At 47.9% G+C, this 23804-nt stretch overlaps 1 protein-coding gene across 3 annotated transcripts in view; it reads right to left on the bottom strand.

Annotated features, from left to right (window-relative positions):
• Window positions 1-435: 435 nt before the first annotated feature.
• Window positions 436-23804, bottom strand: part of LOC127008529 (aminopeptidase NAALADL1-like) — an 81552-nt gene continuing 58183 nt past the window's right edge. Inside the window, exons 14-15 of one of the 3 annotated variants that reach the window (XM_050880695.1) lie at window positions 11033-11156; window positions 436-877 (exon numbers count right to left, since the gene is read on the bottom strand). In XM_050880695.1, the coding sequence (XP_050736652.1) occupies window positions 586-877; window positions 11033-11156 (416 nt within the window). In that variant the 3' untranslated portion in view covers window positions 436-585. Of the gene's footprint in view, window positions 878-11017; window positions 11157-23804 lie in introns of all 3 variants that reach the window. The other 2 variants (XM_050880696.1, XM_050880697.1) reach the window with 2 other exon arrangements.

Here is a 23804-nt window from a genome sequence, read left to right as displayed (position 1 = left end):
ATGCCAGTTGTGAATATTACCTGAGATACCGTTCGTTGGTGGGGGACCTTATCAAATGACTTTTGAAAATCCAGATATATAATATCTACTGATCTACTTTCATCGAACACCTCAAAAATATTATCAAGTAAGTTAGTTAAACACGAACGTTTACTACTGAAGCCATGTTGCGAATTATTTACTTTATTATTTTCTTCGAAGAATTTCACCATATCATCGCGAATGATAGTCTCCATTAACTTACAAACAATCGATGTCAGGCTAATTGGTCGATAGTTTCCTGGATGAGACTTGTCCCCCTTTTTGAAAATTGGTGTGACATTTGCTAGTTTTCAATCCAACGGAACATTTCCAGGTGGAGGAGGAGGAGGAGGAGGATAGTCAATAGTCATGAGTGATATCGACTAATAGTTTTTTTGTATTGGTGAGCACTATACATCGTAACCTGCCGCCTCCCGGGACAGGTCACTGGGGAGCTGTCTGTAGGAGCCGAGGAGGAGGAGGAAGAGAAAGAGGAAGAGGAGAATGATAGTCAATAGTCATATGGGATATCAAATAATACGTTTTTTTGTGTTTTGGTGAGCACTATATATTGTACCCTGCCGCCTCCCCGGAGAGGTCGCTGGGGAAGAGCTGTCTGTAGGAGGCGAGGGCGGCGAGGACGTAGGAGAGCTCTTGGTGCACGGCGCCCCAGGATGTGTTGTGGAGCAGGGCGCTTGTGATGGCGGCGGCGGCGTGCGGGAAGTGCAGCGGATGATCGGGGTTCTCAGGGTCGGGTCCCAGCGTGAGGTGCGTTGTGAAGGTCCGGCCGACTCCGCGGGGCCCCAGCAGTCCACGCTCCAGGTTGGCCAGCCACCACAGCCGCTGCTCCACCTGTCTGCGGCGGGGGAAGGGGAAGGACACTGTCAGCCGCGTGCACACATCATAACAACAGCAACAACAACAACAACAAGCCCATAACACGTTTCCCCCGCATAAACAACACACAGGAGGCCGATAAGATAATCAATATTGGTTGAGGACGCGTCTTAATACTCCCTCGTGAAGGAGTTGAGGTCATTCGAAGGAGGGATTGGCTGCTGTAGGGTTTACAAGGAGGCGTCCTAGGTCCATATCCGTAAACGTCTCGAGCTCCATCACGAAGGATAACTTGGTTTTCATACATTATTTTTCCCGTTCATAATGCACAAACCGTGTAAAACCAGCACTGGGATCACTGAACAGTCCATGGAAATCCCAGCAACTTCTACAAGAGGCTTTTCAAATGGGCGAGATGGGGCACCGCGACGTTCAACAATATGTCTTACTACTCCCCTCGTGAAGGAGTTGAGGTCATGAGAAGGAAGGCATGCAAAGGAAGGATGGCGGCTGCAGAGTATACCAAGGAGAGGAATGAAAGGCGTGGAATGTCTTATCTCAGCGCCAAAGGAAACAAAGGCAAAATAGCTATAACAAAAAAATGACCACAAATCCCTGCTGCTGCAAAGTGATGATGCAGGATACAGGAAAAAGCCAGAAAAATAATTGATATATGCTGGAGTGGCGTCTTGATATTGCACGCTTGAAAGCGTCCGAGTCATAGGCAAGAAGAAATATAAACGAAAGAAGGCTGTTCCAGAGTTTACCAGCGGAAGGAGTGGAAGAATGAAGACACTGGCTAAATCTTGCATTAGAAAGTAGGACAACACAGGGATGATTTAGAGTAAAGATCCTTGTGCGGGGCGGCCATGGGGAAAGTGGAGGCATGCAGTTGCGAGTTCGGAAGAGGAGTTAGCATGAACGTAAAGAGCAGGGATGGCAAGGGAAGCAGCATTGCGACGGACTTGGAGAGCCAGAATAGTGAGGAAGTGTCTCAGTCAACTTTCGTGTCTCGCGGGGAACGCTCCTGTTACTTCGCCACACAGTTACCATGATGGAGCAACGTTGCCAGATTGTCGTACTGAGCCTCGTATGTTTGCCAATTTCCGACCTAAAAACTGCCTCCTCGACCCCAATGACTGCTTTCATATATAGTTATCGTTAAGATGGTTAATTATTGGTGTTTTTCGGCAATAGCTATGGCTCAGAAACAGGTAAATACGAGGCTCAGAGTACGATAATCTGGCACCGGTGTGATGGAGAGGCTGGTTATTTAGCGTCAGGGTGTATCCAGGAGGAGAGGGAACAAACTATACCCAGAGAGATCCTTCTTACGCAACTACCATGATGTCTCTTCCAAACTATACCGTGACATCCTTCCCAAGCTATACCATGACATCCCTCCTTACCAAACCATTCCGTGACATCCTTCCTAAGAATATACTGTGACATTCTTCCTTACCAAACCATTCCGTGACATCCTTCCCAAGCTATACCGTGACATCCTTCCCAAGCTATACCGTGACATCCTTCCCAAGCTATAACGTGACATCCTTCCCAAGCTATACCGTAACATCCTTCCTTCCAAAACCATACCGTGACATCCTTTCCAAGCTATACCGTGACATCCTTCCCAAGCTATACCGTGACATCCTTTCCAAGCTATACCGTGACATCCTTCCCAAGCTATACCGTGACATCCTTCCCAAGCTATACCGTGACATCCTTCCCAAGCTATACCGTGACATCCTTTCCAAGCTATACCGTGACATCCTTCCCAAGCTATACCGTGACATCCTTCCCAAGCTATACCGTGATATCCTTCCTTCCAAAACCATACCGTGACATCCTTCCCAAGCTATACCGTGACATCCTTCCCAAGCTATACCGTGACATCCTTCCCAAGCTATACCGTGATATCCTTCCTTCCAAAACCATACCGTGACATCCTTCCCAAGCTATACCGTGATATCCTTCCTTCCAAAACCATACCGTGACATCCTTTCCAAGCTATACCGTGATATCCTTCCTTCCAAAACCTTACCGTGACATCCTTCCCAAGCTATACCGTGACATCCTTCCCAAGCTATACCGTGACATCCCTCCTTACCAAACCATTCCGTGACATCCTTCCCAAGCTATACCGTGACATCCCTCCTTACCATACCATTCCGTGACATCCTTCCCAAGCTATACCGTGACATCCTTCCTTACCAAACCATACCGTGACATCCTTCCCAAGCTATACCGTGACATCCTTCCTTTCCAAACCATTCCGTGACATCCCTCCTTACCAAACCATTCCGTGACATCCTTCCCAAACTATACCGTGACATCCCTCCTTACCAAACCATTCCGTGACATCCTTCCCAAGCTATACGGTGACATCCCTCCTTACCAAACCATACCGTGACATCCTTCCCAAGCTATACGGTGACATCCCTCCTTACCAAACCATTCCGTGACATCCTTCCCAAGCTATACTGTGACATCCCTCCTTCCCAAACCATACCGTGACATCCTTCCTTACCAAACCATTCCGTGACATCCTTCCCAAACCATACCGTGACATCCTTCCCAAGCTATACCATGACATCCTTCCCAAGCTATACCGTGACATCCTTTTCAAGCTATACCGTGACATCCTTCCCAAGCTATACCGTGACATCCCTCCTTACCAAACCATACCGTGACATCCTTCCCAAGCTACACTGTGACATCCTTCCTTCCCAAACCATTCCGTGACATCCTTCCTTACCAAACCATTCCGTGACATCCTTCCCAAGCTATACCGTGACATCCCTCCTTACCAAACCATACCGTGACATCCTTCCCAAGCTATACCGTGATATCCTTCCCAAGCTATACCGTGACATCCTTCCTTACCAAACCATTCCGTGACATCCTTCCCAAGCTATACCGTGACATCCTTCCTTACCAAACCATTCCGTGACATCCTTCCCAAGCTATACCGTGACATCCCTCCTTACCAAACCATTCCGTGACATCCTTCCCAAGCTATACCGTGACATCCTTCCTTCCCAAATCATATCGTGACATCCTCCCCAAGCTATACCGTGACATCCTTCCCAAGCTATACCGTGACATCCTTCCCAAGCTATACCGTGACATCCTTCCTTACCAAACCATACCGTGATATCCTTTCCACCCTCAATTAACATTATTCTCGTTAAATGGCTTGCTTGGTCATCGTTTCTCATGCAGATTTTCAGTTTCAGATTGTATTGACAGCAGAGGTCGGGGGTTACAAAGAATGGGGGAATACTGCGGAAGGGCGGAAATACTGAAAAATACGAGAAGAAAAATAAAGTTACCGGGCGGTCCTACTTGTTCTCTTTGATAGTTGATAGCGAATTACAGTGATGAATGGTCACCTATTGTTTATTGTGTAGTAATGGTATGTTGAGGATTTCGCCTTTGTTTTTTGTCTACATATTCACAAATGCCCACAACTCCCACGAAAGCCTTGTCAAATATATGAGGTTGGGTCCCGAAAGGTTTGAGAATATGGTCCCTGCTCTGCCACGTGTTGTTCCTGCGATCTGCTGCCGATGCCTGCTGTGTACTCATGAATAACAGAAAGAGTTAAACCAGACATTTTAAACGTCGTATCAGTATTTATTAAGTTATGTTATTATTTGGCATTTTACTTCCATTTTTGTTACGGAGTTTGGTAGAAGTGTTGGATTTTCAAAGGTAAGGCGACATATTACAATCTCAGCCGGAAAAGGTGGTATAGAAACAATCAACAGAACCAACTAAACACAGTTACGAGAAGCAAGTTAGAAGTAAAAGAATGGTCTTGTTTTGGACTGACTGCTAGGACGGACTTCAGTGCTTCCCAAAGGCCCAGTGTCAAACAGGAAGAGTAGACACAGAAAGAGAAAGGATAGGACACTGAGAGAAAAAAGGATAGGACACAGAGGGAAGAAAAGGATAGGACAGAGAGAAAAAATATATATAATAGGACACTAAGAGAAAAAAAGGATAGGACAGAGAGAAAAAAAAGGTAGGACACAGAGGACACACAGAATACAGAGGGGGAAAAAAGAGAAAAAAAAGAGAGAAAAAGAGAAAAAAAGAGAGAAAAAGAGAAAAAAAGAGAAACAAGAGAAAAAAGGATACGACAGAGATAAAAAGAAGAGAGAGAAAAGGATAGGACACAGAGGACACACAGGAAACAGAGATAAAAAAAGAAAAAAAGAAAAAAGAAAAAAAAATAGAGAATAAAGAGAAAAAAAATAGGACACAGAGAGAGAAAGGATAGGACGGATTTCAGTGCTTCCAAAAGGGCCAATGTCAGACAGGAAGAGAGAGAGAGAGAGAGAGAGAGAGAGAGAGAGAGAGAGAGAGAGAGAGAGAGAGAGAGAGAGAGAGAGAGGCAAGTAGGGAAGAGAACGGGCCAAAAAAGGCAAATCACCCACACACAAATGTTCCTAAAGACTGAGGGACAGCTCGATGGTCCAACACAGAGGGACACTTTCACAGTTCGCCATGGTGGGTTAGCAAGCCTCCCAACCCATACCAAAGACTTCGATAATTCCTTTGTATAGTGTTTGCTGTTCATATCTAAGTTGAGAAATTTGAGGACACATTACGGGAAGTCTGTTGTGTATCTGGTGTTGCATCGAAAACTGAACTATTGTGGAGTGTAGAAGATTGAATAGCGTGGTTCAGGCCATTACTAAGCCACTGAGTTGGACTGTGAAATTAGCTCAGAGTCATTTTAGGCGCCCAGACCAAACGGGAAATCTTTACATACGGGAAATCTTTTGTGTATCTGGTGTTGCATCGAAAACTGAACCATTGTGGAGTGTAGAAGATTGAATAGTGTGGTTCAGGCCATTACTAAGTCAATGTCTTGGACTGTGAAATTGGCTCAGAGTCATTGTAGGCGCCCAAACCAAACTGTATTCCCCACGATGGTCCGTTATTTCCACTCAATTGTTGCATGGAAAACTGAACCATTGTGGAGTGTAGAAGATTGAATAGTGTGGTTCAGGCCATTACTAAGCCTCTGTGTTGGACTGTGAAATTGGCTCAGAGGCATTTTAAGCGCCCAGACCAAACTGTATTCCCCACGATGGTCCGTTATTTCCACCCAATTCCAGACACTAAAGAGATTGGTGCTTGTAATCTCCTAAAATGTCCTGCTATTTATATCAACGCCAAACACTTTACAAGGAATTTTCGTCGTAGTTTGTGTTTGGTTGGGGAGCTTACAAACTTGCTGTACCGGACTGTAAAACTGGCCCTAATGCGATGTTTAAAATGGGGAGCTTACAAACTTGCTGTACTGGACTGTAAAACTGGCCCTAATGCGACGTTCAAAATGGGGAGCTTACAAACTTGCTGTACCGGACTGTAAAACTGGCCCTAATGCGATGTTTAAAATGGGGAGCTTACAAACTTGCTGTACTGGACTGTAAAACTGGCCCTAATGCGACGTTTAAAATGGGGAGCTTACAAACTTGCTGTACTGGACTGTAAAACTGGCCCTAATGCGACGTTTAAAATGGGGAGCTTACAAACTTGCTGTACTGGACTGTAAAATTAGCCCTAATGCGACGTTTAAAATGGGGAGCTTACAAACTTGCTGTACTGGACTGTAAAATTAGCCCTAATGCGACGTTTAAAATGGGGAGCTTACAAACTTGCTGTACTGGACTGTAAAACTGGCCCTAATGCGACGTTTAAAATGGGGAGCTTACAAACTTGCTGTACTGGACTGTAAAATTAGCCCTAATGCGACGTTCAAAAATCAGCCAGCAGTAAGTTAAGACACCACGGGCCGTATTACTAAACATTTCGCCTCCCAAGAACACATATTTGACAAGGCTTTCATAGGAGTTTGGGACATTTCCAGGAGTAGTTTTATGACCCTAGTGGTAGTCTGACCCTTCTTCTGTACCGTGAATCTAAAGAAACACTCATTAGAACCCGATTGATCCCCTCTTTGACCTTTAGAAATAGCTGATGTAAGAAGCGAGTGTGTCTTATAATACCGGCCTATGTGGGGTGGTATTATAAGACACTTCCGCTCCTTACATCAGCTATTTCTAAAGGTCAAAGAAGGGGTCAGTCGGGTTCTAATGAGTGTTTCTTCAGGCTCACGGTTCAGAGGAAGGGTCAAACTACCACCAGGGTCATAAAACTACCCCTGGAAATGCCCACAACTCCCACGAAAGCCTTGTCAAATATGTGTTCTTGGGGTGCGATATGTCTCTTAATACGACCCCACATATCAAGTTTCTAATTCCACATGATCTCCCTCGAAAGATTACAACGGCTCTCCTTTGTTTCCTGAAGTATACATTTTTCGTACTGCACATTACAGACCACAAAGTTGTCACCCACGTCAACTCACACCAGAAAGCTAATGGAGAAAGGAGCGTAACAACGTTGTATGTTAAGACACGATTTATGAAGCTTCAAACTCCACATGATATCCCCCAAAGAGGTTACAACGGCTCTCCTTTTGTTTCCTCAAGTTCATATTTTTCGCACTTGATATAACAGAGCACGAAGTTGTCAACCACACGTCAACCCACACCACAGAACTTTTAGAGAGTGGCGTTACGTTATTTTAGAGCGCGCAGTTGTCAGCCACACGTCAACCCACACCACAGAACTTGTAGAGAGAGTGGCGTTACGTTATTATAGAGCGCGCAGTTGTCAACCACACGTCAACCCACACCACTGAACTTGTAGAGAGAGTGGCGTTACGTTATTATAGAGCGCGCAGTTGTCAGTCACACGTCAACCCACACCACTGAACTTGTAGAGAGAGTGGCGTTACGTTATTATAGAGCGCGCAGTTGTCAACCACACGTCAACCCACACCAGAGCTTAAGGAAAGAGTGGCGTTACGTTATTATAGAGCACGCAGTTGTCGGCCACGCATCAACCCACACCAGAGCTTGTAGAGAGAGCGATGTTGCATTATTGAGCGCACCCCTTCATCAGCTTATAAGCTCCCCTCGTCTTAATAAGTGTCATCTATCCCTTTATTTTCCGCTGCTGTGTTATCGCCTGCCATCTTTTGTTACTGTTTTCACGGTATCCGCTCCTTTGAACTCACTACCTGCCTGCCTCCACCCCTCCCACGGCCTCATGGCGCACAACTATCTTACTAACTGCTTGCTTCGTGTTAAAGACTGTCTTCTATCCCCTTAAATTCCGCTGCTGTGTTATCGCCTGCCATCTTTTATTGCTGTTTTCACGGTATCCGCTCCTTTGAACTCAATAACTGCCTGCCTCCACCCCTCCCACGCCTTACTGCACCGCACATTCTATCAAACCTCATCCCTATGCTGCCAAACTTCCCAATCCAAGAGTTTACTAGTGGCTTAAGTCGGTATTCTCAGACGCTTCCACATCTCATATCAACTCTTTCCAAAGGTCGAAAAGGAGATTAATTAGGTTTTCTTGAGTGTTATCTTAGGTTCATGGTGTGGACTTTTATTTTCTCTCTTGTGATCCTCCTGACTGCCTCCTCGCACAAAGGAAACGTTACACGAGGATCGGACAGTCTTTTTTTCTAGCTTGTAAATACATGCCCCTGGCTGCCTCCTCGCTTTAATTAAGAAAATGACTGGGCAGTACAAGGGCAAAAGTTCTACCATAAGGATCATACAGCCTTATATTTGTCTTGTGCTGCCCCTGACAGACTCCACGCCTTTAGAAAAAGGCGGGGTAGAATAAGGGGATCGTACAGCCTTTTTTCTATCTCGTGATTTCCCTCGCGTCGCCCTGAGAAAAAGACGGAGCAGTACAAGGGCAAGAGTTTTACCCAGAGCCATGGAATAGGAGAGTTTGGCCGGCTTCATCACAGGCGCCGTGTTGATGCCAAAAAAGTCTCGAAATTCATAGTAATGCTGAAATGATAGTGTTTATTGTGCTCTAGGTTTGGTCAGGAGCTCGAAGAAGTATATACCGGGGAGCATACGCCAGGAGGCGTGTCGCTTCACTCAATCGCCGCCTCCACTTCCGACGGTCTCCCGGAGCAAGCCCCCACGCAGCTGTCCTGTCCATCCCAAGTCCCTCCGGGCAGGATCGACCGGCTTGACCCAGCCACGAGTTACGTGGGCGTCCCCTTGGTCTCCAACACTCAGGGTTGTCTCGTACAAAAACTATCCTGTGAGCAGGATCGACGTCCGGTAAGCGTGCCACTATAGTCCGGCAAATCTTAAGTGGCGGCTCTGACGTAGACAGCCCATATAGCCGGAGTTGGCGTTCACGACCTAAGCTTGTAACAGGCTCAATTCAGTTTCATCACGTATGTAGTCGCTCGCTCGACACGAAGTCCTCCCAGCAATACCCCGGGATCCTGCGAAGGCACTTGAATACCTGAAGCACAAAAAACACTATTGCAGCAACATAAATTTCAATTTCGCGTGACTTTTTTGATAACATGGCGCCTGTGATGAAGCTGGCCACACACTATAATCCGTGGCTGTGGAGGCCCGTAGAACATTCTCCACACACTGGCGGCGAGCACGGCGTCAGCACGTGGCCACCAGCACACGAGGCACCGCGTCCACATTACATCACGGCGCAGCACCGGAGTAACCTTATGGCAGCGCGTGATCAATACACCAATAAGACAGCACGCACCTGCCCCTACCTGAGGCCGGTAATCATGTCAGGTCAATAAGGGCTTCCAGGGATACACAAGGACGCCGGGCTGTGCTACACTCCGCCCGGCGACCCTGGCAAACGTAGTGACCTCGGAATGGCGAAAGCCTCTTTAGACTAACACTCGTATTACCAAACGTTTGTGCATCTTGTTACGAACGTTTTTCAAGGCCAGAGAAGAGCTACGTCGAGTTGTCATGAGTGATTTTCAGCTTTACGGCGTAGAAGCCTTACAAACCTACCGCCATGCTCAGGACACCACCAACGGAAACCCCGACAACAACTTCTGCGAGAGCCTTTTGAAATAGATGGACTAAGGCTTCGAAGAGTTTGATAATATGAAGCTAAGGGTCATTTTCTTGAACGTTTCGGCGCCTAAGCACACATATTTGACAAGGCACAAGGCTTCAGCACAAGAGGGGAAGGAGGAGGGGGAGGAGGCTTGGGGTCATATTCTAAAACGTTTCAGAGCCCAAGCACACATATATGACAAGGCTTCAACACAGGAGAGGAGGAAGGAAAGGGAAAGGAGGAAGCTAAATGTTTTAGCGGCGAAACACACACATTTGACAAGAGGGGCGGGTGTGCTTCGGGCTTGACAAGGCTCAAAACACCTTCCATGGAAATGCTACCATAACCTCTACCAAGGCCTTGTCAAATGTGGGTATGTGAGTCCGAAATGTTTTAGAATGGGAGCCAGGTTAGGGAGCTTATCTTCGTAAAGGTTGTATGAAGTTGTAGAAGCCTTGTTAATCTATCACCAGGCCCATAAAACTACCCATGAAAACGCTATCACGACCTCTACGAAAGCCTTGTCAAATGTGCGTGTGTGAGCCCGAAATGTTTGAGGAAATGGGCCATGCTAGGGAGTTTATCTTCGCAGAGGTTGGATGAAGCTGCAGAAGCCTTGTCAAACTATCACTAGGCCCATTAAACTACCCATAGAAACGCTAACACAACATCTACGAAAGCCTCATCAAATGTGCGTGTGTGAGTCCTGAAATGTTGGATAATATGGGCCAAGTTAAGAAGCTTATCTTCGAGGCTAACGTGGAAAGAGAAGTAATAGTGCAAGAAGTCTGAGGGAGTCCCGGAGGCATATTCCCGACCTCTTTACAGGTATGTGATCGCCCTAACGGTTAGGGTGATCACATACCTGTAAAGAGGTCGGTTAGGTTAACCTAACCTAACTTGAGCTAACCTAACCGAACGTAACCTGGGTCCATATTCCTAAACGTATATATCGGGCTCCCATTACAAGAAGATCAACCGGGTCTTTATGTGTGTTTTTGCCGTTTAAGGTGCAGAAACCATATAAAACTATCAGAAGCATCACAAAACAGTCCATGGAAATCCAAACAACTTACATGTATACTAGAGTCTTCAAACCGGCGTACAGAGGCACCGAGACGTTTGAGAATACTGATCCTACCCTGTTTATGAGAGAGCGCCACATACCAGTAGATAGGGAATAGGCGTCCTGTTCTTACCCCCCCGATACCTTCACTAGCTATACCTCCTGTGGTCCTCGCCGGGGTAGTGCTGCGGGTAGGGCCTCACGTAGAAGGGCCTCGCTTTGTACCACGTGTCCAGGACGGTGAGCGTGTCCACCAACGTCAGGATCTCCTGCTCGATGGCGTCTGGAAAGGAGGATATCTGTTAGGTCTCCTTCACACTGTCCCGATTCAGGGCCACGTCAACCCAGCGACTTTTAGGCCCCCTTTACACTGTGCCGACTCTGGGCCACGACAACCCAGCGACTTTTAGGCCCCCTTTACACTGTGCCGACTCAGCATCCGGCGATCGTTTCTAGACCTCTTTCCGACCATGTGCGACCTTTTAATTAACATCAACATTTCACACCCAAGGCCTCGTGTACCCTGAGTCGCTGGGTTGTCGTGGCCCAGAGTCGGTACAGTGTGAACTGGTCCTTACTGGGAGCGTGTGTAGTGAGCCAGACAGTCAGTGTGTGGAGGGGTGAGGGTGTTGTGTAGTGTGGAGGGGTGTTACTTGTGTTGTGGGTCAGCCAGTCAGTGTGTGGAGGGGGTGAGGGTGTTACGTGTAGCGGGTCAGCCAGTCAGTGTGTGGAGGGGGTGAGGGTGTTACGTGTAGCGGGTCAGCCAGTCAGTGTGTGAAGGGGGTGAGGGTGTTACGTGTAGCGGGTCAGCCAGTCAGTGTGTGAAGGGGGTGAGGGTGTTACGTGTAGCGGGTCAGCCAGTCACATGTGTGGAGGGGGTGAGGGTGTTACGTGTAGCGGGTCAGCCAGTCACTTGTGTGGAGGGGGTGAGGGTGTTACGTGTAGCGGGTCAGCCAGTCACATGTGTGGAGGGGGTGAGGGTGTTACGTGTAGCGGGTCAGCCAGTCAGTGTGTGGAGGGGGTGAGGGTGTTACGTGTAGCGGGTCAGCCAGTCACATGTGTGGAGGGGGTGAGGGTGTTACGTGTAGCGGGTCAGCCAGTCAGTGTGTGAAGGGGGTGAGGGTGTTACGTGTGGGTCAGCCAGTCAGTGTGTGAAGGGGTGAGGTGTTACGTGTAGCAGGTCAGCCAGTCAGTGTGTGGAGGGGTGAGGTGTTACGTGTAGCAGGTCAGCCAGTCACATGTGGAGGGGTGAGGGTGTTACGTGTGGGTCAGCCAGTCAGTGTGTGAAGGGGTGAGGGTGTTACGTGTGGGGTCAGCCAGTCACATGTGTGGAGGGGTGAGGTGTTACGTGTGGGGTCAGCCAGTCAGTGTGTGGAGGGGTGAGGGTGTTACGTGTAGGGTCAGCCAGTCATGTGTGGAGGGGTGAGGTGTTACGTGTGGCAGGTCAGCCAGTCAGTGTGTGAAGGGGGTGAGGGTGTTACGTGTAGAGGGTCAGCCAGTCAGTGTGTGGAGGGGGTGAGGGTGTTACGTGTAGCGGGTCAGCCAGTCAGTGTGTGAAGGGGGTGAGGGTGTTACGTGTAGCGGGTCAGCCAGTCAGTGTGTGGAGGGGGTGAGGGTGTTACGTGTAGCGGGTCAGCCAGTCAGTGTGTGGAGGGGTGAGGGTGTTACGTGTTGTGGGTCAGCCAGTCAGTGTGTGGAGGGGGTGAGGGTGTTACGTGTAGCGGGTCAGCCAGTCAGTGTGTGGAGGGGGTGAGGGTGTTACGTGTGTGGTCAGCCAGTCAGTGTGTGGAGGGGGTGAGGGTGTTACGTGTTGTGGGTCAGCCAGTCAGTGTGTGGAGGGGGTGAGGGTGTTACGTGTAGCGGGTCAGCCAGTCAGTGTGTGGAGGGGGTGAGGTGTTCCGTGGAGCGGTACAGCCAGTCAGTGTGTGGAGGGGGTGAGGGTGTTACGTGTAGCGGGTCAGCCAGTCAGTGTGTGGAGGGGGTGAGGGTGTTACGTGTAGCGGGTCAGCCAGTCAGTGTGTGGAGGGGGTGAGGGTGTTACGTGTAGGGTCAGCCAGTCAGTGTGTGGAGGGGTGAGGGTGTCACGTGTGGGTCAGCCAGTCAGTGTGTTGAGGAGGTTTGGATGTTACTCTCAAAAGTAGGATATACACAGGCCACAGGACGATGCCTAGGTCAGTATTATTAAACGTATCGGGTTCCCAATGCAACTATTTTCCAAGGCCACAGAGAAGATAAACCGGGTTGCCTGGGTAATTTTTCCGTTTGAGATGCAGAAGCCGTGTAAAACTATCAGCAGCATCACAAAGCAGTCTATGAAAATCCCAACAATTTCTACGAGAGACATTTCCAACAGGCGAACTGAGGCGCCGAGACCTGAGGACTGCTGGCCGACAGAGACAAGGGCGTGCACGGACCAGACCGCCCGTCACTCTCCACTCCGTCACGGGGGACGTGTGAGGTGTTAATACTGAATAGGATGGCTGAATATTTGTTTCCAGCTGCGGTAAGTGAGATGGTATTGTTTTGAGATTGGGGTGTGTAGATTTTTGGAAGAAGAAAAAGGAGAAAAAAAATCATGCATATATGTGTATGTTTGTGTTTGTGTGTGTGTGTGTGTGTGTGTGTGTGTGTGTGTGTGTGTGTGTGTGTGTGTGTGTGTAGCGGGGCGGACCGTGGCCTGGGCGGGGCGGGACACAGGGGAGGCGGTGGGCAGGTCGGGACAATCAACAACGCGCGGCCGGTTTGATTGCATCGACCTGGCGACTTCGTTGTACTGGGCCGACAAAAACAGCGATCACAGATAAACTGAAATTATATAACCCAATAAAGAAAACAAAGGCTTTAAGACATCACATGTGTCCTGTATACGTATAGGGGGATGACACCTGAGTCACCTCAGTTCGCCAAAAGAAGCGAAAGCGAAACTATGTAGTCGAGAATAAACTCATCTCAAACACCCTTGCTTCAATCCTCCTCCTGCACTCATTATTATTATTATTATTATTATTATTATTATTATTATTATTATTATTATTATTATTATTATTATTATTATTATTATTATTATTATAATTATTAATCAATGTCATTAATTTTTGGTACACTCTCGACAGGTTGGTGAAGGAGGCGCAAGGGGTCCTGGCGTGCGGCGGTGAGTACATTCCTGAACAGTTTCGTTTAGTTTTTTTTCCCGGGAACATCATCATTGTTACCGTTGCTGAACACAGTACACCAGGAAGAGCCGAAGAGTATCAGTACTACATGTCCTGAAGGCGGCCACCTCGACACACCCGAGAGAGAGATTTAAGAATAACGGGTCCGAGGTATAAAAATGGTGATTAACAGATTGAATCTGTTTAACTGATCTGATGAAGCAAGAGAACTATCTGCCGAAAATTTAAGTAACAACAACTTAAATTTAATATATATATATATATATATATATATATATATATATATATATATATATATATATATATATATATATATATATATATATATATATATATATATATATATATATATATATATATATATATATATATATATATGAGAGTAATGCAAAGTGAGGTTTAATTATTATATGTTAAAATGTTACTGCTGCGGTATAGACGAAGTCATGCACTTTCGACCTGTGTGTGCTAACACTCTCTGCCTTGCATATATCAAGAGGCAGAGAGCTGCAGAGCCGAACCACTCTTGGGGAAAAAAAACTCCTAAGGAGGATGAGCAGCACCTACCAGGCCGCAGCGGTGACGGTGTTGTGCTGAGGAACTCCTGGCTGGCCGCAGGACAAGTTCCCGTGGGACGCTGGCCGGCAGAGGATCAGGTGCATTAACCGGATTCTTTTAATACATGCACGTCGATGTTCAGGACCAGATGTCACATTTCCGGGGCACAAAATTAGCTGTCAGGAAATCCGTGTCGCTTATTGCCGAGTGACGTCCTGCGGCAGGAAGCCAGAAGGGCGGGAAGTAGGAAACAAAACACCCGCCGGGCGTGAAGTTGTCAGCAAACACTTGGAGTGTATTTACGGTTCTTCCAAGTTTCTGAGCGGCAGATGCGCCGAGAACCGTCGTCTCCGTGAACTGTCTGTCCGGAGAAACAGCGTGCCGTGACCTGATGTGGGGGAGCGAGGCCGAATGGTGGGCGTGTTTTCGTCTTCATTGGCTTAAACTTCATATCCAACTTTTGTCGTCAACTAGAAATATTAGATAAATCTCTGTTCAATAATTTAGAGACGGACTGGCGCAAACCAGAAGGAATGATGGACAGGAGAGCGGCATCATCTGCAGAGCCAATCAAATTATTCTCCATTACCTCGAACACGTCTTTTGTGTATACCATGAGTCCATTACCAGACAAGGACTCAACTCGCTTCCCTGAAGCACACACAGCGAACACAGCGCGTTCTGTCGTAACCACCGTCCACACCATGACACGGCGAGCGCGGACCCTGAAAGCTGGCCTCGTATTCTCATACATTTGGGGACTTACACCCACGTTTCGTAAGGCTTTCGTATAGGTTGTGGGTATTTCCATGGGTAGTTTTATGGACCTAGTAATAGTTTGACAAGGGTTATGTACCATAAACATGAAAAAAAACACCCACGAGAACCCGACTAATCTCCTTTGTGAACTTTGGAAATAATTGTTGAGGACTGAAAACGTTTCAGAACACGGCCCAGGACAAGAACACTCCAGGGACCGTTCACTCCTGCGCTGCCAAGGTGTAAAAGAAATAGCTGAAGGGGGAAAAAAGTATTATGAAAAAAAAGCCCGCAAATCACTGCTACAAAAAGAGTTAAGACGAGCGGCCGAAAAAGAGGTCAATTTCGGGAGGAGAGGTGTCCTGATACTCTCCTCTTGAAAGAGTTCAAGTCGTAGGCAGGAGGAAATACTGATGAAGGAAGGTTGTTCCAGAGTTTATAAGCATGAGGGATGAAAGAGTGAAGAGTCTGGTTAACTCTTGCATAAGGGATTTGGACAGTATAGGAATGATCTAGAGTAGAAAGTCGTGTTCAGAGGGGCCGCGGAAGGGCGGGGGGGGGGGGGGGGGCATTCAGTTAGCAAGTTCAGAAGAGCAATCAGCGTGAACAAATCGATAAAAGATAAAGAGGCAACATTGCTGCGGAATTTGAGAGGTAGAAGACTGTCAGTCAGAGGAGGAGAGTTGATGATTAATGCTTGAGCCAGAGTGTGTTACGTACGAAAACTAAAGGAGGAAATACAATAGCTGCAGTGTTGCTTTTTTTTTTCGCGATTTTATCTTCACTGCTTTTCTAACCTTTTCTGAGCTTTTCTGAACCTGCCGACTGCACGCCTCCACCCCTCCCGCGGCCTGGCTGCGCGCGACTTTCTACTTAAGCTCATCCTTATGTTGATAATCTCCGAAGGGCGGATCCTGGTGTCGTAATATGTGGGGGGAAGCTGAGTTGTAAACAAGGAAGAAAATATTGACAGATCTAAACCAGAACGTGAAAGGTTATCGCGTGAGGCAAGCCAACCAGTCGGGAGAATCCGTGGCAAGGAGGGTTCGATACCGCCTTCAATAGAATCCTTGAGGGGCACGACCACTCCCCCGCCGCATCTAGCGTTTTCCTTATTTTCTTGGCAGGAGGAGCCTTTTTGAGAACATGTATTTGCCCGCCGATTGTTTTGCATCCTTTCCCGTTAGTACATGGGTGGCTAACTAAGCTGACCGAACCAAACCAAACAAACGAAGAAGGACCCAACCCAACCCAACTCAATCCAACCTAATCCAACCCAATCCTACCCCAACTCAATCCTGACCTAACCCAGCTCTGACCCAAACCAATCCTAACCCAATCCTGACCTAACCAGTCCAACCCAATCCTAACCCATCCTAATCCTACCCAATCCTGACCCAACCCAATCCTGACCTAACTCAACCCAATACTAACCCAGCCGAATCCTATCCCAATCCTAATAAAACCCAATCATAACCCAACCCAATCCTAACCCATCCCATTACTAACCCAGCCCAATCCTAACCCAACCCAATCCTAACCAAGTCCTAACCCAACCCAATCCTAACCCAACCCAATCCTAACCCAACCCAATACTAACCCAACCCAATACTAACCCAACCCAATCCTAACCCAATCTAATACTAACCCAACCCAATCCTAACCCAATCTAATACCAACCCAACCCAATCCTAACCCAATTTAATACTAACCCAACCCAATCCTAACCCAACCCAATCCTTACCCAATCCTAACCCAACCCAATCCTAACCCAACCCAATCCTAACCCAATCCTAACCCAACCCAATCGTAACCCAACCCAGTACTAACCCAACCCAATCCTAACCCAATCCTAACCCAACCCAACACTAACCTACCCAATCCTAACCCAGCCAAATCGTAACTCAACCTAGTCCTAACCCAACCCTATCCTGACCTAACCTAGCCCAACCCAATCCTGACCCAACTCAACCTAATTAATAAAAGGGGACACCTCGTGGACCTTTGAGCAGCATAAAGCCAGATCGCGCCGAGGCAACACAGCAAGGTCGGCCCGAAGGCAAACAGCGACGCCCTCCGCTCACCTCACCGTCCTCCCCTCCCCTCCCCGCCCTCCCCTCACCTCCCCGCCCTCCCTTTCCTCCTCTCGTCTCCCTTCGCTTTCCCCTTCCCCTTCCCTTCCCTTCCCTCCCCTCACCTGCCCTTCCTCCCCACCCTCCCCTTCCCTCCCCTTGCTTTCCTTGCCTCTTCTTCCTTCCCTTTCCTACCCTCCCCTCACTTTCCCCTTCATCTCCGTCCCTCCCACCTCCCCGCTCTCCCTCCTTCTTCCCTTCTCCTCCCTTTCTCCGCTCCTTCCCTTGCTATTCCCTCCTCCTCTCCTCCTCCTCCTCCTCCCCTACCCTTCCTTTCCCTCGCCTCTCCTTCCTTCCCTCGCCTCCTCCTCCCTCGCCTCCCTCCCCTCCCTCCCATCCATCTTCTCCCCTCGGCTCTCCTCACTCCCCTTCCTACCAGCCCTTCCTTCCCTCCCCTTGCTCGGTCACGTTGCAATCCGCGCCCTCCCTCCTCCTCCTCCTCCTCCTCTTCCTCCTCCCGTGGCGTCGTAGTTGTGTCTCCTTCCTTTATTCTTTTTTTTTTATTATCACTTGTATGATTTTTTTTTTTTTTTAGAATTATTAAAAAAAAAACGTAGTCGATGAGGTGACGGAGGAGGAGGAGGAGGAGGTGGTGGTGGAGGTGGAAGGAGGGGAGAAAGGAGGAAGGAGGAAGGACAAAGAGAAAGATGAGGAAGAGAAGGAGACGGAGAAACATAGAAACATGGAAACATGGAAACATGGAAATGCAGGCAACAGAGAGCCTATTGGCTCATTACGAGGTCGCCCGCTTTGGTGATTTAATCTGCTTGACCGCCACTTGGGGCTTGAGGAGCAGATGAAAGCACCTCGTTATTCAGTTTACTCCCGACGCAGCGAAATGACGGTCGATTCTATATTTGAAGGAGTTGATGGTATTCGCATTTACTACTTCTGAGAGAAGATTGTTCCACTGGCGGATGACTCGGTTTGAAAAGAAACTCCTTCCAATGTCTGTGTTACATCGACTCGACTGAATGGGCAAACCGTTATTTCTAGTTCTTGAGTTGGTTTGCAGTTCAAAGAATTTGGAATAATCGACGTTATTGAACTTTTTCAGTTACTTGAAGACTTGAATCATATCCCCTCGTAGGCGTCTTTTCTCCAATGTAAAGAAATTGAGTCGCTAGAGTCGTTCCTCGTACGGTTGAACCCTTAAGGTTGGAATCATCTTCGTGGCGCGTCGTTGAATCCTTTCCAGTAAATCAATGTCCTTTCTGTAATTTGGAGACCAGAACTGTACTGCATACTCGAGGTGAGGTCTTACCATGGAATTATACAAGGATAGCATCACGTCTGGTGTTTTACACTCGAAGCTCCTCGCTATGAACCCGAGCATAGTGTTGGTTTTGTTGTATGCTTTTTTAGAGTGATTCGCGTGTTTCAGGTCACTGCTGATAGTGACTCCAAGATCCTTTCTCTCCTGCATCGCCTGCAGAGGTTTCCCATTCATGATGTATGTGTGGTTACTATTTTGGGACCCAATGTGCATGACTTTGCATTTGTCAACTTTAAAGGACATTTGCCATTTTTCCGACCATTCGATAATGTGATTGAGGTCTTTCTGAATGATTTCACAGTCGGTCTTTGTGAGGGCCTTTCCACCCACCTTGGTGTCATCAGCAAGCAGGAAGAGGAGGAGGAGAAGGAGGAGGAAGAGGGAAGAAGTAGACGGAGGAGGAGGAGGAGGAGGAGGAGGAGGAGAAAGATGAGGATGAGAAATGGAGGAATAACGAAGAAAGGAGAGAAGGGAAAGGCTATCAAGGGAGAGAGGGAGAGAGATTACGGGAAGATGGAGAGGGAAAGAGGAGAAGGGGAAAGAGGAGGAGGAGGAAGAGGAAGAAGAAGAGGAGGAGGAGGAGCATGGAAAATAGGGAGCGAATGAGAGGAAAGGGAAGGATGAAGAAGAGTAAAGGGGAAGAGAGAGAGAGAGAGAGAGAGAGAGAGAGAGAGAGAGAGAGAGAGAGAGAGAGAGAGAGAGAGAGAGAGAGAGAGAGAGAGAGAGAGGCGGCATTTCAACAAAAGAATAGGAAGTAGGATGAAACTTGGAAACATGGAAGAACAGGCAACAGCAATCTCGTTGGCTTCCGGGATTAAATTTTCCTTCTACACACGAGGCGCGCCGGTCACCTGCGGGGGGGCACAGCCACGGCCTGCCATGAGTGGTGCGACCCTTGCCGGGCTGCGTGCGGGACTGACCTGTTCACTCCGCTCGCAATGAAGCAACGCTCAGTGGGATTTTGGACGGAGTTATGCGATTGTTTTCGCGTTGACTACTGCAGGAAAGTTGTTCCATCGGCTGGTGGCCCGAACATAGTATTAGTTTTTGTTACAGGCAGAGGTGCAGAGCTTTGCCTATTTCAGGTCACTGCTGATGGTGACCCCGAGAGCTGAGTCCTTATGTACAAGCCACAGAGGCCTCCCACGCGTGTTTTATGTATGGCTACTATTTCTGGAACCAAAATGCATTACTTGATTAGTGCATGCCTCCACCCATCCGGCGGTCCCGATGAACAACTTTCTACTCTAGTTCATATCCCTGTGTCATCCACATCCCTTGCAATATTTAAGCAGCATTTTTTTTCAGACTTTTCGCTGGTAAGCTCTGGAAGAGCCTTCCTGTGTCTGCATTACCACCTTCCTCTGACTAGAACTCTTTCCAGAGAGGAGTATCAAGGCTTCTCTCCAGCCGAACTGACACTCCATTCGGACTCTTTCATCTGCACGGAAGCACCGCTCAGCGGTTTTTCTTTCTTCTGTTTCTGTGCCCATGAACTGCTTCCTTTACTGCAAGAAGAAACCTTTACAGTTGTCAAGATTAAGGGACGTGTGCTACTTTTCAGACCTCTGAATAATTCGGTCAAGGTCCTTTTTAATTATTTTGGATTCGACTGTCGTGATGGCCTTTGCATACGCTTATGTTTCGTCAGCGATTTTTGAAAGGGAGAATATGATACATGTACTAAATAGTACTAGTCCCAGCACAGCCCCTCGGGGTACTTCGCTATTGACAGGGAGCCACTCAGAAGCCTGCCCGTTGAGTAACAATCGTTGTGTTCTACTGTTGAGCGAATCTCTTATCCACGCAGTCAGGCAATTCCTACAGCCGCTGACCTACGTTTCTTAAGTCACTCATGAGGTACATTGTCTAAAGCGTTCTGGAAGTCCAGATATATGACATGGCTAGGGATGTGGTTATCCTAGTTTCCATATATACCTTTTTGGAAGCAGCCATTTACATTGCTTAAAATCAGGAGCGCTTCTTCCCGAAAGCGTGGTGAGTGTCGGAAGTCATGTTGCTGTCTTCTAGAAACTGTATCAGGTAATTCTTTCGTGGAGTTTGTCTGCCACTGGTGTCAAGCTGCTGGGCCTGTCGTTCACGGCAACGCTCAGCATCGGGAAGGGAAGAGGTGTTACGTTCGTTAGTGTCCAGTCTCCGGAAGCCTTGTTCATTTGTAACGACCTGTCAAGTACGCTGGTGAGTGGCTCAAGTATTTGCTGCTCAAGTTCTTTCAATAACCCCGGAAATAAGTCTACGGGTTCTGTCCACTTGTTCGTGTGGAGGATGTCGAGGCACGTGTTTGCAACCTGCTTCCACTTGAGTCAGTGTCTCGGGGTGGCGTGACCCCCGGGCGGAGCAGTGCCCCGGGACAGGCTCAGTGGTCTCCGCCGCGAACACTGTGGTTAAGGTAGCCTAGTATTCAGGAGCTGCCGTGTGTGTGCTGGCCCGTGTCACCGCGCTGATCTCGTCTGTCGGGGACCAATGTTGCGTTCTTTCTTCTTTGTGGTGTGGCATGTGCGGAAAACTATTTCGGGTTGGCCTTGGCCCCGCGCGCTTGTCCTCCAGGGTCACGTGGACTGCTACGGAGGTGGGTTAGACAAGCTGAGGCCGTGTGGGTGTCATTCACGCTCCTCTGCCGTGCGTCTTGGCCCATGGAGGAGGCAGAGGAGAAAAGAAGGAGGAGGAGGCGGAGGAGAAGGAGGGGTAAAGGAAAAAGAAAGACGCAATGAGAGATGAGCAAATGAATTACGTAAGACCAATAGAAATAATTGATGGAGGAGGAAAAAGAGAAGGAGGAGAGGGAGAAGAAAAAGAGGGAGAAAAGGATGAGGAAAAGGAAGAAGAAGACGAAGAAGAAGGAGAAAAATAAATAGAAGAAAAAGAAAGAAAAGAAGAAGGGAAGAGGAAGAGGAGGAAGGAGGCAAACGAGACCAGACGAGGGAAAGGGAAAAAAAAAAGAGTGGACAGGCGAGAGGGGAAGGGATAAAATGAGGAGGGAGAGGGGGAGGAGGAGGAGGAAGAGGAGGAGGAGGGATGGACTTGGAGGGCGGGGGTCGACTTATTGATCAGGCACTTCCTCCTCCTCCTCCTCCTCCTCCTCCTCCTCCCGCCGAGCTCTGAGGCAACCCTTCTAATCTACACCTGATGCTCATGGCCGTGCGTGTGTGTGTGTGTGTGTGTGTGTGTGTGTGTGTGTGTGATGAGTTTACATATGTATTGCATGTAGAAGGAGGAATAGAAGAAAAATGAAAAATAAACATGATAAAATGGAAAATTAGAATGAAAAGGAACGGAAGGAGCAGGAGGAGAAGGAAGAAGTAGTAGAAGAAGAAGAAGAAGAAGAAGAAGAATCATATAAAGAAGGATTAGAATAGGAAGAAAACGAGAGAAGAGAACAAGATGAAGAGAAGAAAAACACTTACTCAACACAAACACAAGTAGAAAACAAAGCAACACACACACACACACACACACACACACACACACACACACACACACACACACACACACACACAGTCAAGTCTCGGTTTTTGCCTCACGTGTTCAACTTTCTTACTTTCTTTTTTCCGAACAATATTTTCTTTGGTAATTTCACACAGAAACTCGGAACAAAATTTACAAAGTTCGCCTCGCTTGTCTCTGTGCCTTTGGTGAGAGAGAGAGAGAGAGAGAGAGAGAGAGAGAGAGAGAGAGAGAGAGAGAGAGTGGAAAAGGAATGGGAAGGGAGTGAGGGAGACGAGAAGAACGTGAGAAAAGGAGAGAGAGAGAGAGAGAATATTGTGGTGACGTGCAGTGCTTGCTTGGGTCGCGGGGAACGTAAGGGAGGGAGGAAGGGAGGGAGGGAGAGGAAGGGAAGAGAAGGAGGGGGAGAGGGGTAGGGAGGGAGTAAAGAGGAGCGAGAGGAAGTGGACTCCGCTGTTCCCTTTAAGCTGGTGGACAACTGCGTATCACCGCCGCCTCTCGCCCACGCCGTGCTGCCCTGCGTACCGACCAACACAGGGATAACACAGTAGGGATGACACACAGGGATAACACAGTAGGGATGACACACAGGGATAACACAACAGGGATGACACACAGGGATAACACAACAGGGATGACACACAGGGATAACACAGCAGGGATGACACACAGGGATAACACAGCAGGGATGACACACAGGGATAACACAGCAGGGATGACACACAGGGATAACACAGCAGGGATGACACACAGGGATAACACAGCAGGGATGACACACAGGGATAACACAGCAGGATGATTCACAAGGATAACACGCCAGGATAACCGGGAAACAAGCCAGCAAAGACCATCCACGAACCTCTACACTACCTCCTGCTTTTCTGTACAAGGATAACACTGAAGGATAACACGGAAAACTAGCCAACGAAATCCTTCTCTTAACCCGTACGATAACTCCTGTGGCCTTTCTTTTCCTATACAACACAAAGGCAACACAAGCACTACAGGAACCCAACAAACAAGGAACACAAGGACAACACACAAGGACTTCAGGACACTAGTAACGAGGTCCTTCTCTTAGCCTGCACGATAACTCCTGTGGTCTTTCATGCTTTAACTAACACATGGAACACAAAGCAACACAAAGGCAACAGAAACTCAACACACAAGGAACACAAGGACAACACACGAGGACTTCAGGACACTAGCTAACGAGGTCCTTCTCTTAACCTATACGATAACTCCTGCGGCCTTCCTTTTCCTGAACAACACACAGAACACAACACAAGACAACACAAAGACGACAGAAACTCAACACACAAGGACAACACACGAGGACTTCAGGACACTAACTAACAAGGTCCTTCTCTTAACCTCTATGATCCTACGACCTAACATATCCTAACACACAAAACACAGGGATATTAGCAAACTAGAATATCAACTAACTAACTAACTCAGTAACTCATAACTAACTCCTTCTCATGATAAGTTCCGCGCCTTCCTAAACAACAAAATCAACCAACAAAACTTTCGAACTCGGTCTCCTTTTGTGTACTCTTTCTTAT

Source organism: Eriocheir sinensis, chromosome 38, assembly GCF_024679095.1.
Source record: "Eriocheir sinensis breed Jianghai 21 chromosome 38, ASM2467909v1, whole genome shotgun sequence".
In the NCBI taxonomy this organism is placed as follows: domain Eukaryota; kingdom Metazoa; phylum Arthropoda; class Malacostraca; order Decapoda; family Varunidae; genus Eriocheir; species Eriocheir sinensis.
Note: the sequence above shows the minus strand (reverse complement) of the source record. Positions and strands in the feature narration are given on the sequence as shown.